Below are 12,924 nucleotides of genomic sequence, written 5' to 3'. Positions count from 1 at the left end.
GGTTCTTTACGTGTAGTATCATGTCATCTGCAAACAGTGACAGTTTTACTTCTTCTTTTCCAATTTGTGTTCTTTTTATTTCTTTTTCTTCTCTGATTGCCGTGGCTAGGACTTCCAACACTATGTTGAATAATAGTGGTAGAGTGGACATCCTTGTCTTGTTCCTGATCTTAGAGGAAATGCTTTCAGTTTTTCACCATTGACAATAATGTTTGCTGTGCATTTGTCATATATGGCCTTTATTAATGTTGAGGTAGGTCCCCTCTTTGCCCACTTTCTGGAGAATTTTTATCATAAATGGGTGTTGAATTTTGTCAAAAGCTTTTTCTGCATCTATTGAGATGATCATATGGTTTTTCTTCTTCAGTTTGTTAATATGGTGTCTCACATTGATTGATTTGCATATATTGAAGAATCCTTGCATCCCTGGGATAACTCCCACTTCATCATGGCATATGATCCTTTTAATGTGTTGTTGGATTCTGTTTGCTAGTATTTTGAGAATTTTTGCATCTATATTCATGAGTGATATTGGTCTGTAATTTTCTTTTTTTGTAGTATCTTTGTCTGGTTTGGTATCAGGGTGATGGTGGCCTCATAGAATGAGTTTGGGAGTGTTCCTTCCTCTGCAGTTTTTTAGAAGAGTTTGAGAAGGATGCATGTTAGCTCTTCTCTAAATGTTTGATAGAATTCACCTGTGAAGCCATCTGGTCCTGGACTTTTGTTTGTTGGAAGATTTTTAATCACAGTTTCAATTTCATTACTTGTGATTGGTCTGTTCATATTTTCTATTTCTTCCTGGTTCAGTCTTGGAAGGTTATACCTTTCTAAGAATTTCTCCATTTCTTCCAGGTTGTCTGTTTTATTGGCATAGAGTTGCTTAGTCTCTCTACTAAGAGAGTGGTAGTTTCTTAGGATGCTTTGTATTTCTGTGGTGTCTGTTGTAACTTCTCCTTTTTCATTTCTAGTTTTATTGATTTGAGTCCTCTTCCTCTTTTTCTTGATGAGTCTCGCTAATGGTTTATCCATTTTGTTTATCTTCTCAAAGAACCAGCTCTTAGTTTTATTGATCTTTGCAATTGTTTTCTTTGTTTCTATTTCATTTATTTCTGCTCTGATCTTTATGATTTCTTTCCTTCTACTAACTTTGGGTTTTGTTTGTTCTTCTTTCTCTAGTTCCTTTAGGTGTGAGATTAGATTGTTTATTTGAGATGTTTGTTGTTTCTTGAGGTAGGATTGTATTGCTCTAAACTTCCCTCTTAGAACTGCTTTTGCTGCATCCCATAGGTTTTGGATCATCCTGTTTTCATTGCCATTTGTGTCTAGGTATTTTTTGATTTCCTCTTTGAATTCTTCAGGGATCTCTTGGTTATTTAGTAACGTATTGTTTAGCCTCCAGGTGTTTGTGTTTTTTACGTTTTTTTCCCTGTAATTGATTTCTAATCTCATAGCGTTGTGGTCAGAAAAGATGCTTGATATGATTTCACTTTTCTTAAATTTACTGAGACTTGATCTGTGACCCAAGATGTGATCTATCCTGGAGAATGTTCCATGCGCCCTTGAGAAGAAAGTGTATTCTGCTGTTTTTGGATGGAATGTCCTATAAATATCAATTAAATCTATCTGGTCTATTGTGTCATTGAAAGCTTGTGTTTCCTTATTAATTTTCTGTTTGGATGATCTGTCCATTGGTGTAAGTGAAGTGTTAAAAGTCCCCCACTATTATTGTGTTACTGTCGATTTCCTCTTTTATAGCTGTTTGCAGTTGCCTTAAGTATTGAGGTGCTCCTATGTTGGGTGCACATATATTTATAATTGTTATATCTTCTTCTTGGATTGATCCCTTGATCATTATGTAGTGTCCTTCCTTGTCTCTTGTAACATTCTTTATTTTAAACTCTATTTTATCTGATATGGGTATTGCTACTCTAGCTTTCTTTTGATTTCCATTTGCATGGAATATCTTTTTCCATCCCTCAGTCTGTATGTGTCCCTAGGTCTGAAGTGGTTCTCCTGTAGACAGCATATATATGGGTCTTGTTTTTGTATCCATTCAGTGAGCCTGTGTCTTTTGGTTGGAGCATTTAATCCATTCACGTTTAAGGTAATTATCGATATGTATGTTCCTATTACCATTTTCTTAATTGTTTTGGGTTTGTTTTTGTAGGACCTTTTCTTCTCTTGTGTTTCCCACTTAGAGAAGTTCCTGTAGCATTTGTTGTAGAGCTGGTTTGGTGGTGCTGAATTCTTTTAGCTTTTGCTTGACTGTAAAGCTTTTGATTTCTCCATCGAATCTGAATGAGATCCTTGCCGGGTAGAGTAATCTTGGTTGTAGGTTCTTCCCTTTCATCACTGTAAATATGTCATGCCACTCCCTTCTAGCTTGTAGAGTTTCTGAGAAATCAGCTGTTAACCTTATGGGAGTTCCCTTGTATGTTATTTGTCATTTTTCCCTTGCTGCTTTCAATAATTTTTCTTTGTCTTTAATTTTTGCCAATTTGATTACTATGTGCCTCAGCGTGTTTCTCCTTGGGTTTATCCTGTATGGGACTCTCTGTGCTTCCTGGACTTGGGTGGCTATTTCCTTTCCCATGTTAGGGAAGTTTTCGACTATAATCTCTTCAAATATTTTCTCAGGTCTTTCTGTCTCTCTTCTCCTTCTGGAACCCCTATAATGTGAATGTTGTTGCGTTTAATGTCCCAGAGGTCTCTTAGGCTGTCTTCATTTCTTTTCATTCTTTTTTCTGTATTCTGTTCTGCAGCAGTAAGTTCCATCATTCTGTCTTCCAGGTCCCTTATCTGTTCTTCTGCCTCAGTTATTCTGCTATTGATTCCTTCTAGTGTATTTTTAATTGCAGTTATTGTATTGTTCATCTCTGTTTGTTTGTTCTTTAATTCTTCTAGGTCTTTGTTAAATATTTCTTGCACCTTCTCGATCTTTGCCTCCATTCTTTTTCCGAGGTCCTGGATCATCTTGACTATCATTATTCTGAATTCTTTTTCTGGAAGGTTGCCTATCTCCACTTCGTTTAGTTGTTTTTCTGGGGTTTTATCTTGTTCCTTCATATGGTACATAGCCCTCTGCCTTTTCATCTTGTCTATCTTTCTGTGAATGTGGTTTTCGTTCCACAGGCTGCAGGATTGTAGCGATTCCGCTTCTAACATGCACTTGGGACTGGACCACTTCTCGTCACTTCCCACCACTACCCCTGTCATCTCCCTCAATTATTGCGGCTGATTCTTTACCCGTCTCTGTGCATGCACCCTTGTCCCTTTCCCAGAGCTCCCAGATCAGCAGCCAGAGTAATCCTGCAGCTGTGTCAGTCGCCTGCTCAAAACTCTCCAGTGGCTCCCACCTCATTAGAGTAAAGACCAGGGTCTTTACAGTGACCCCCAGGGCCTGACATTATCTGCTCCACCTGCAATTCCCCACAACTCTCTGACCTGCTCTCCTCTTCACCATGCTCCAGCCACACTGCCCTGCTAGCTGTTTCTGGAACACGCCAGGCATGCTCCTGCCTCAGGTCCTTTGAGATGCTGTTTCCTCTGTTTAGAACGCTCTTCCCCCATCTGTGTGTATGATTTGCTTTCTAACTGCCACCCATTTGCTCTAATGTCAGCTTCTACCCTATTTAAAATTACAAAACAATAACAATTTTTTTCTGCAGCAGCTGAAAAAAATAAAATAAAATCACACACACACGCTGTGTCTCCCCTACAGTGCCTTCCCTATTGCTCTCCTCTGCTTTTTCTTCATAGCACATATTACATTCTAACCACATAAAGTACTTACTTTGTTAATTATCTTCCCCTTTAGACTGTAAACTCCCTGGGGGTAGGGATTTTAGTCTCTTTGTTCTCTCCATCATGCCCAGAACAGTGCCTGGCAAGTAGTCAGTACTTAATATTTATTGAATGAACAAATGGGGAGACACTGAAATGTGTTGAGCAGGGTAATGACATAATCTGATTTATGTTTTTTTTTAACGTTGACTTTTATCGATATATAGTTGACGTATGGTGAAATGCATGGATCTTAAGCGTTACAGTTTGATGAATTTTGACAATTACATACAGCTGTATAACCCATACCCCTACCGTAATACAGAACATTTCTGTCACCCCCAAAAGCTTCCTTGTGCTTTTTCCCTGTCAACCCCACTCTTCCCACCCCATCTAGAGGCCACCACTGTTGCGTGGTCTAGAACATCATGTAAATGGAATCATTCAGTATGAATTCTTGTGCCTGTTTTTGAGTTTCGTTGTGTTGTCATGTGTATCAGCAGTTCCTTTGTATCACTGAGAGGTAGCCATTGTATGGACGTACCACAATTTGTTTATCCATTATCCTGTTCAGTGACTTTTGGATTATTTCCATATTTTGGCTATTATGACTGAACATTCATGTTCAAGTCTTCTGTGGATACTTGTTTTCATTTTTCTTGGGTAAATGCCTAGGAATCGCATTACTGGGTCATAGGGTAGATGATGTTTAACTTTATGAGAAGCTGCCAAAGTGTTTTCTGAAGTGGTTCTACTGCTTTTACCTCCCCACCAGCGAGGCGTGAGAGTTCCATTTACTCCACATCCTTTTGATGCCAACATTTTGATTTATGTGTTAAGAAATTCATTCTGGCCGCTGTGTGGAGAACTGGCCCAGTGTTTCACTGTGCTGGCTCATGTGGAAAACGGTGTTGGGAGGAGGGGAGTGCCTAAAAGGAAACTCCCAGGTGGGCCACATCTCTGAATCAGGTGGAGCACATGAGCCTTGGGTCGGACGCTCAGGAAACAGGGCTTTCTGCTCAAGGGCTTTGTCATTTTCTGGTGTCAGATAACCTCAAGAAGCTTTGCTTACGTTGTTTTTTGCCAGGCGATCTAAGGTGGTGTTCTTGGGTACTCTTGCCAGAGGTCAAGAGCCCCGAAGTCTGCTTGGAGATCTGAGAAAAAATGCAGAAGAAGAGCAGACAGCTGGTGGAGAAATTTGCTAGATTGGTGCTGGGAGCATTCCTGCCTGGCATCTTCCTTGGGCAGGGGTAGTTGCCTAAACGTGTGAGATACCGCACAAGACATCGATTTCCTAATTTAGAATTGGAGCCGAGGTGCTGCTTCAGAGACCTTCCTCCTGGAGGGCATGTCCTCAGACAACCAAATTATTTATCAAAACACTGCCTGGGGGGTACAGAATTAGTTTGCTGTGTGTTGGGGGTACAGGGGCCATGCCGGTTATACCCTTTCCTGGAGATGCTTCCTTCCAGAGAATCAAGGGTGGTCATTTAGCACTAAAGGATCCCAGCCACTAGGTGTGGAGGTGAACTTGGGCTGCATCTTGTTCTTTGGCTACCATGCTTTTAGATCTTTTACAGATCATTGTCCCTTATCGTTTTAGGCTGTTTAAAATGCAACTGATGACCGAATAGTTTTTTTTTTTAATTTTCTGATCCCGAGGCCATGCCTTGGTAGCTTGATTAGATCAGAGGTTTCCCAAGCTTCCGTAGCAATATATGTGTGGATCACCTCTTTGAGTGGGTGTCTCTCACCCTTTCCGTGCTGCTTTGCCTGTTTCAATCCAAGTGGGACATTTTTCATGACCTTGGTTCCAAATTCCAGGTGCTTGTTACTGTAGCTCTGGGTTCAGCTCATCCTTTGTGTCAAGCACTGGGGAGCCAGCTGTTAACTGGCCAGACACAAGGCCCTGCCCTCATTGAAACCTACAGGTTAGTGGGAGAGACAGAGATTAAGAATTAGAAGTGTGGGAATTCCCTGGTGGTCCAGCAGTTAGGACTCTGAGCTTCCACTGCAGGGGGCATGGGTTCCATCCCTGGTCGGGGAACTAAGATCCCGCATGCCACACAGTGCGGTCAAAAAAAAAAAAAAAACTAGAAGTGTGATGGAGTTTACGAAAGTGGAAGTCAGGGTGCTGTGGGGCACACTGCAAGGGGAACCAAATGTGGTCTAGGGCCGAGGAAGGCTGCCTCGAGGAATGGTCTTTAAAGTCTTGAAGGATGAGTAGAAGTTAGCCAGGCAAGGAGTCGGGGTCGGGGGAGTGTCTGAAGGCCCTGAGGAACTGAAAGAAGTATGTGTGGCGAGGGGAGGTGGGCTCAAAGTCAGGCAGGAGGGAGGCAGGGCAGGGCCAGAGGTGAGCTAGGTGGAAGATCTGGGGCTCTTTTATCCGGAGGACAACTGGTTGAGAAGCGTTTTCAGGTGTACGTTGGGGATGGGGCATGACTAGCTTAGTATTTTGAGAGGATCATTTTGGCTGCATCGTGGAGGTGTGATTAGGAATGGGGAGGGGAGGTGGTTATGAGAACAGAAGCTGAGGGATCAGTCGGGAGGGTGTTGCCGTATTCCAGGCATGAGATGACTTTGACGTGGATTTGGGGATGGAGCATTGGAGATGGAGAAACTGGGCCAGTTTGAAAGATGGGGCTTAGACAGGATTTGAAGTAGATTAGCAGTATGGGAGGAAAAGTTAGGGATTATTTAGTGTTGTAACTCCATGGGCACCAGAGAGGGGAAGCAGTGTTGTAAGTTCCTTGTCTCAGCTGTTTTACTCATTATGTGGGTGAAAGTTGCTCTGTGTGGAGTTTGGGAACCCTGAACTTTCACTGAGATTAACGAGATTCTCAGAACCAGAAGATGCTTCCAGAGGTTGTGGCTGAAAAGTAAGAGGCTGGGGTGGATATTCCGTGAGGGGCTGATCTCAGGGCATTCCTGACAGAAGCAGTGTCTTGCAGGGGTTGGTGGAGGATGAAAGAAACGCAAGCCCTGGACCGTAAGACCTGGGAGATCCTTCACGGGCTCTCCCGTTGAACTGTCTGTGACTTGGAACCCCCTGCTCTTTTTTCTTTTTTTCAACTTTTTTCAATTTTTTATACAGTTTTTAAAGGTTACCTTCCACTTACATTTATTACAAAATACTGGCTGTATTCCCCGAGTTGTACAACACGTCCTTGAGCCCATCTTACACCCAGTAGTTTGTACCTCCCACTTCCCACCCCTGTTTTGCCCCTCTACCCTCTTCCCCACTGGTAGCCACTAGTTTGGGAGGCCCCCGCTCTTTGTGGCAGGGCTTTGTTGGGGGACAGCAGGAAGGAAAACTCGGGGATGACTCTGAGACTGAACTGGGTGCTAAACGATTAGTCTTCTCTGTCCCTCTGTGCCACTGGAGAAAAAAGTCAGATTTTGCTCTGGAGGGGAGGGGAGTGCAACCACTGCCCCGCTTCACAGCCTAAGAATATGCCCCGTGCAGCCACAGCAGCCTGCCTTTTGACTGCCGCGGTTTCCAGCCCCTGACCTCACAGCAGCTCTCTGTGTTTTCTGGCCTAGGAATTGGATTCAAGTACCTGGCTCTGGGAGACCTCATCATCCTCATCACCTTTGGCCCGCTGGCTGTGATGTTCGCCTACGCCGTCCAGGTGGGGTCCCTGGCGGTCTTCCCGCTGGTCTACGCCATCCCCCTCGCCCTTAGCACCGAGGCCATCCTCCATTCCAACAATACCAGGGATATGGAGTCCGACCGGGAGGCTGGCATCGTCACGCTCGCCATCCTCATTGGCCCCACTCTCTCCTACATGCTCTACAACACGCTGCTCTTCCTGCCCTACCTGATCTTCAGCATCCTGGCTGTGCACTGCAGCATCAGCCTGGCGCTGCCCCTGCTCACCATTCCCATGGCCTTTTCCCTTGAGAGACAGTTCCGAAGCCAGACTTTCAACAAACTGCCCCAGAGAACTGCCAAACTCAACCTTCTGCTGGGCCTCTTCTACGTTTCCAGCATCATTCTGGCACCGGCAGGCAGTCTGCCCAAACTCTAAGGGGACCAGTAGCCGCACGCCACAACATGTCCCCCCTTTCTCAGAATGTGTTGAAGGCAGAGTGTCTGAGGAGGGAAGGTGATTTGGCAGTGAGGGGCTGAAGGATGGCTTGTGAACGCCCACCTTTTTTTATTATTACATTCTTAAAGAGAATGTTTTGTTTTTGTTATTTTATTCCGTTTTACGGGGACTCTTGAAACCACTCTGGTGTCAGAACGAGGTAAATTGGACGCATGGCCCTTGTTTTATTTATAATTTCCACTAGAGGGTGATGTCAGGTCACTTTTAGTGGGCTACGATGCCCTAAGACTTGGTGAAGGAACCGCGCAGACTGGCCTCCTGTCCTGAAAGAGCCATAGTAACTGGGCCGAGTGTCCTCTGCTGTTTTGGTCTGGTTTTACACTACCTTGAGAGAGAAAGTCCCTCATTAACAGCCTGACCAGGCTCTAGGCTTTTTGCCTAAATTGTGATTCAGACCCTTTTGTCCTCACTTCATTTATTGCCACAGTTGAGGAAAAGCATCAGATCACCCTGCAGCAGGACAGTGGAGCAGAGGGCTTGGAAGGAAAAAAAACAAAAACAAAAAAATAACACCTTGGAGGCAGCTGAGAAAATCACTCTGCTTTTGGATAGAAACTGGTAGGGCGGCTGGTTTCCCCTTGTAGAGCCCACTGGCATGACAGGAAGGACTCCCAGCCCTTTCAGTAACTCGCAGCGCTCCGAAGTTGTTAAGGCCCTGGCTGTCCTTGCCGACTACTGAAGGCCCACAAGGCCGCTTCTTCGCCTGCCCCCATCGTGCTTCCTCGCACTCCCCTATGCCCGCCCTCCATTTCTTTCAGGTCCCCATTTGTGTGTCTCCCATCCGTGGAGCCCTGCTGTTTGGGCAGCAGCTTAGCAACTGAGTCAGGGATGGTTGCCCCTGTCCACAGAACCAGAGGAAGAGCAGACCAAGGACAGCAGCTGCTCCATGAGTGAATAAGCCAATGGTCAAACAGTCCTGACCCTGTTCAGCGAAAATGACAGGCTCATCAGTGAGGACACTGCATCCTCCTCCTTGAGGACAGATATACAATACTGACCCGGCTTTTCCCAAAGGCTTCAGTTGCCTTGTGCAGAGATAGTTTGTACCCAGGATGGGGGAATTCCAGCATTGATCAAAGCTGCCTCTTGTTTCAGTGTCTGTGAAGTATAACTTCTGGGCTAGAATTGCTTGGTTGCATTGGGTCCAAGACCAAAATAGATTGAGACCATCGTCATCATGCTTTTCTGTTGTGATTATAGCCATTCTGATAGGCATTTCAGGGTCTTGGCCTGCAGAAAATGACATCAGAACTAGCTCTTAATCCTTAAAATCAGGCCACTTATGATTTGGCTCCTTGAGTTAGAATTGGGCAGCTTACTTGGAAAAACATACTTGGAAATTGCAGAAGTTCCTGTAAAGTTACAGGTGGTTTGTCTGTAGAGTTTCAGAATCTCCAAATAGTGGTCAGAGCCCTGTAATGAGGAAAAGGAGGACAGCCCTCTCTCCTGGCTGTCTTCTCCCAGCACCATTTTTGTTTTATGCCAGGCTAGTGGCATTTTGGTGCTCACAGGAGTCCTGCCTTCAAAGAGACAAGCTTTTCGGGCTCCTTCCCAGCAGGCCATTGTCACATAAGGCTCACCCCTGAGGCCGTCGGACCGAGAGCTCCCTGCGTCCACAGACCAGACCATCTTGGTAAGCCCTCCCTTCGGGGGTGTCAGTTAGCCTCTGCACTATGTTCTGGTGCAGGGTTTTTTTTGTTTTTGTTTTTGTTTTTGCGGTACGCGGGCCTCTCACTGTTGTGGCCTCTCCCGTTGTGGAGCACAGGCTCCGGATGCTCAGGCTCAGCGGCCATGGCTCACAGGCCCAGCCGCTCCGCAGCATGTGGGCTCCTCCCGGACCGGGGCACGAACCCGTGTCCCCTGCATCGGCAGGCGGACTCTCAACTACTGCCCCACCAGGGAAGTCCCTGGTGCAGGTTTTAATGCATATTTTTATATATAAATCTTTCTAAAAGGCCAAATTTGATGCCAGGTTTTATATGCAGGTCACTATAATTTGTACTACATCCCCTGATTCAATGAAGGTTTTCTTTAGACTTGTTAATAAACAAATTTTTTTAATTAAAAAAGGAAAATGCTTATCAGTGGTCTGGCTTCCCATTTCCCTGTGCTCTCTCCTGCTGCTTGCCTCATCGTCTGCTTGTGAACTCTGATTCATAAACCTCAGGAGACCAGCGCGGGCACATTCAGTGGGGAGGGGGTGGGGCGCCTGATCTTTGGCGGTGAGTTTGACCAGATTTGATGAGCCCTTAGGAGAGACAGTAGGGATTTGCCAAGAGCCAGGCAGGCCAGATTAACCTTGTTTCCTTCTGTCGTTTCCTACTTTCATTTTTCTCGAGCAGGTCACTGCTGATAGATTGGGAACGTGCAGCAGATAGAGGACATTTGGGTTTCTGCTGGGCATTTGACGGTATGTCCTCATGAACACAGCAGAGATACGTGGCATGGATAATAGTCTAGTTAGGTGAATTTCTGGGAGACTGAAAAGGCTGCTTTGATGTGTGAAAGGAAAACTTTGCCATGAGTAAATACAGTAAGTCCCCTACATTCGAACAAGTTCCATTCCGAGAGCGCGTTCGTAAGTCCAATTTGTTCCTAAATCCAACAGAGTTATCTTAGGTACCCAGCTAACACGATCGGCTATATAGTACTGTACTGTAATAGGTTTATAATACTTTTCACACAAATAATACATAACAAACACAAAAAAGCAAACATTTTTAGTCTTACAGTACAGTACCTTGAAAAGTACAGTAGTACCAGCTACATCACCACTGCTTTTACGCTTGCTTCTGGACATCCTGGGCTTGAAATAAAGACACTGTACTACTGTACTCTATACGGTGCTGTCCAGTAAAGTACACAAGAGCACAACCACCTGTAGAGGATGCATGCACGCGACAGTGTACGCCAGACATATGAACTAACTTACGTGGTTGGACACGCGTCCGCATCTTTGAAAGTTCGCAGCTTGAAGGTTTGTGTGTAGGGGGCTTACTGTATAAGCAATACACTTGGGTCCCCCAAACCAAATATATTGGATTGGCCAAAAAGTTCGTTCGGGGTTTTCCAGCTGATGGGAAAACCCGAACGAACTTTTTGGCCAACCCAATATAACATCAGAAGGGGAAGATCCATGGAGTGAGAGCCACAGATGTGGTGGGTGTTGATGACTCTGCAGTAGAGCATCACGTGCCTTTGTTTCTGTGAGTCAGACTTATTCTGCTCCCCAATGGGGGTGGCTGGAAATGCAGCCTTATTCACCTCTTGGGCCTGCTTCTGTCTCCCTGGGACCACCCAGGACCCCTGGGCCTCCGTGGAGCAGAAGCCAGAGATGCTGGCTGGGTCCTTGCTCCATGGGCTCGCTGTCTGTAAGGTTGCGTCCTTGCTGCTTCATGCAGGGGCTCGGCCCTGGAATCTACCCTTGTTTCTTGGATACTCTGTGATAGAAGGGTTCAAAATGCCCCTGACAGCAGCCTTCCCTGCCGAGTACCGTGGGCCTGGAGAGCCCTTGTCCCTGTCACTGCATCCCCATTTCTGCCCAGTTTTGGCAGAAGCTCCCACTTTCTCTGTGAACTACCTCATCCACCTGACCTACTCAGAGCATTTCCCTCCTTCCTCACCCCTTGCAGGACCTTTGCACAAAACCCTACCCAGGGGCCTTTAGAAGCTCAATGCTGGCCTCTTCCGAAGTGGAATGATGAAATACATCATATGTTATCTTACCAACTCTTCTGTTACTCCTTTATTTAAGCCAAAATCTGAGCCTGTGACCTGGCCCAAAGCACAGCTTGAGTCAGTGATGAGCTTTGGCTTCCATGTTGGTTAATGTGACCCGAGGTGGAATTAATAGGTTAGTGTCCAGAACAAGGAAGGCTCATGTCCTGCCCATCCCTGTGCTGTCAACCACACATGGTGGGCTGGGCCCATTCCTGGGCATTTTTCCTTCTTTCTTAGTTCCTTTTTTTAAAAAATTTATTATTTTTTTGGCTGTGTTGGGTTTTCATTGCTGCGCGTGGGCTTTCTCTAGTTGTGGTGAGCGGGGGCTACTCTTCGTTGCGGTGCACGGGCTTCTCATTGCGGTGGCTTCTCTTGTTGCATAGCACGGGCTCTAGGAGTGTGGGCTTCAATAGTTGCAGCACTAGGGCTCAGTAGTTGTGGCGCATGGGCTCTAGGGTGCGTGGGCTCAGTAGTTGTGGCTCACAGGCTCTAGAGCTCAGGCTCAGTAGTTGTGGCGCACAGGCTTAGTTGCTCTGCGGCACATGGGATCTTCCCGGACCAGGGCTTGAACCCGTGTACCCTGTATTGGCAGGTGGATTCTTAACCACTGCGCCACCAGGGAAGTCCTCTTAGTTCCTTATTTATTTATCTATTTATTTATGGTTGCATGGGGTCTTCGTTGCTGCACACGGGCTTTCTCTAGTTGTGGTGAGCAGGGGCTACTCTTCGTTGCGGTGCACGGGCTTCTCATTGTGGTGGCTTCTCTTGTTGTGGAGCACAGGCTCTAGGTGCACAGGCTCAGTAGTTGTGGCTCACAGGCTCTAGAGTGCAGGCTCAGTAGTTGTGGCACACGGGCTTTACTGCTCCGCGGCATGTGGGATCTTCCCGGACCAGGGCTCGAACCTGTGTCCCCTGTGTTGGCAGGCGGATTTTTAACCACTGAGCCACCAGGGGAGTCCCTCTTAGTTCCTTTTTTGATAGAGCAAATGTGATGATAAATCAAGAGCATGCCTTGGATGTAACACACTGGGATTTCAGCAAGGCGTTCAACAATATGGGATGAAATGTGGAGTGCATGACAATACGGCTCCAGGAATTTCATTTCTACCTGCACACACATGTGTGTCTTCACACTGGTAACAGCTGCGGCAGAGATTTTACGTCTCTCAGTGTGGTACCACATTCTGAAGATGTGTTATTCACAAACTGGATCTTGTCCAGAAAGCAGTAGGCAGACTGGTGAGGGCACTTAAAACCATGTCAGCATAGAAAGGAGAGGGCTGTCTTGGGGAAAAGGGATTGGGGTGGG

General features: G+C 45.9%; 1 protein-coding gene across 5 annotated transcripts in view; it reads left to right on the top strand.

Moving 5' to 3' along the window:
- Positions 1-12,924, top strand: part of UBIAD1 (UbiA prenyltransferase domain containing 1) — a 38,555-nt gene that overhangs the window by 7,467 nt on the left and 18,164 nt on the right. The window contains exons 2-3 of one of the 5 annotated variants that reach the window (XR_009560117.2): positions 7,327-9,528; positions 10,238-10,305. Coding sequence is in view for 4 of the 5 variants with exons in the window: in XM_030878510.2 (XP_030734370.1) it covers positions 7,327-7,814 (488 nt within the window). In the remaining variant the exon portion in view is untranslated. Of the gene's footprint in view, positions 1-7,326; positions 9,983-10,237; positions 10,570-12,924 lie in introns of those variants that run through there. The other 4 variants (XM_060289383.1, XM_060289392.1, XM_060289388.1 and 1 more) reach the window with 4 other exon arrangements.

The sequence above is a fragment of the Globicephala melas genome, chromosome 1 (assembly GCF_963455315.2).
Source record: "Globicephala melas chromosome 1, mGloMel1.2, whole genome shotgun sequence".
NCBI classification, from domain to species: Eukaryota; Metazoa; Chordata; class Mammalia; order Artiodactyla; family Delphinidae; genus Globicephala; species Globicephala melas.
The sequence above is the reverse complement of the archived record's forward strand: the minus strand, read 5'-3'. Positions and strand labels throughout refer to the sequence as shown.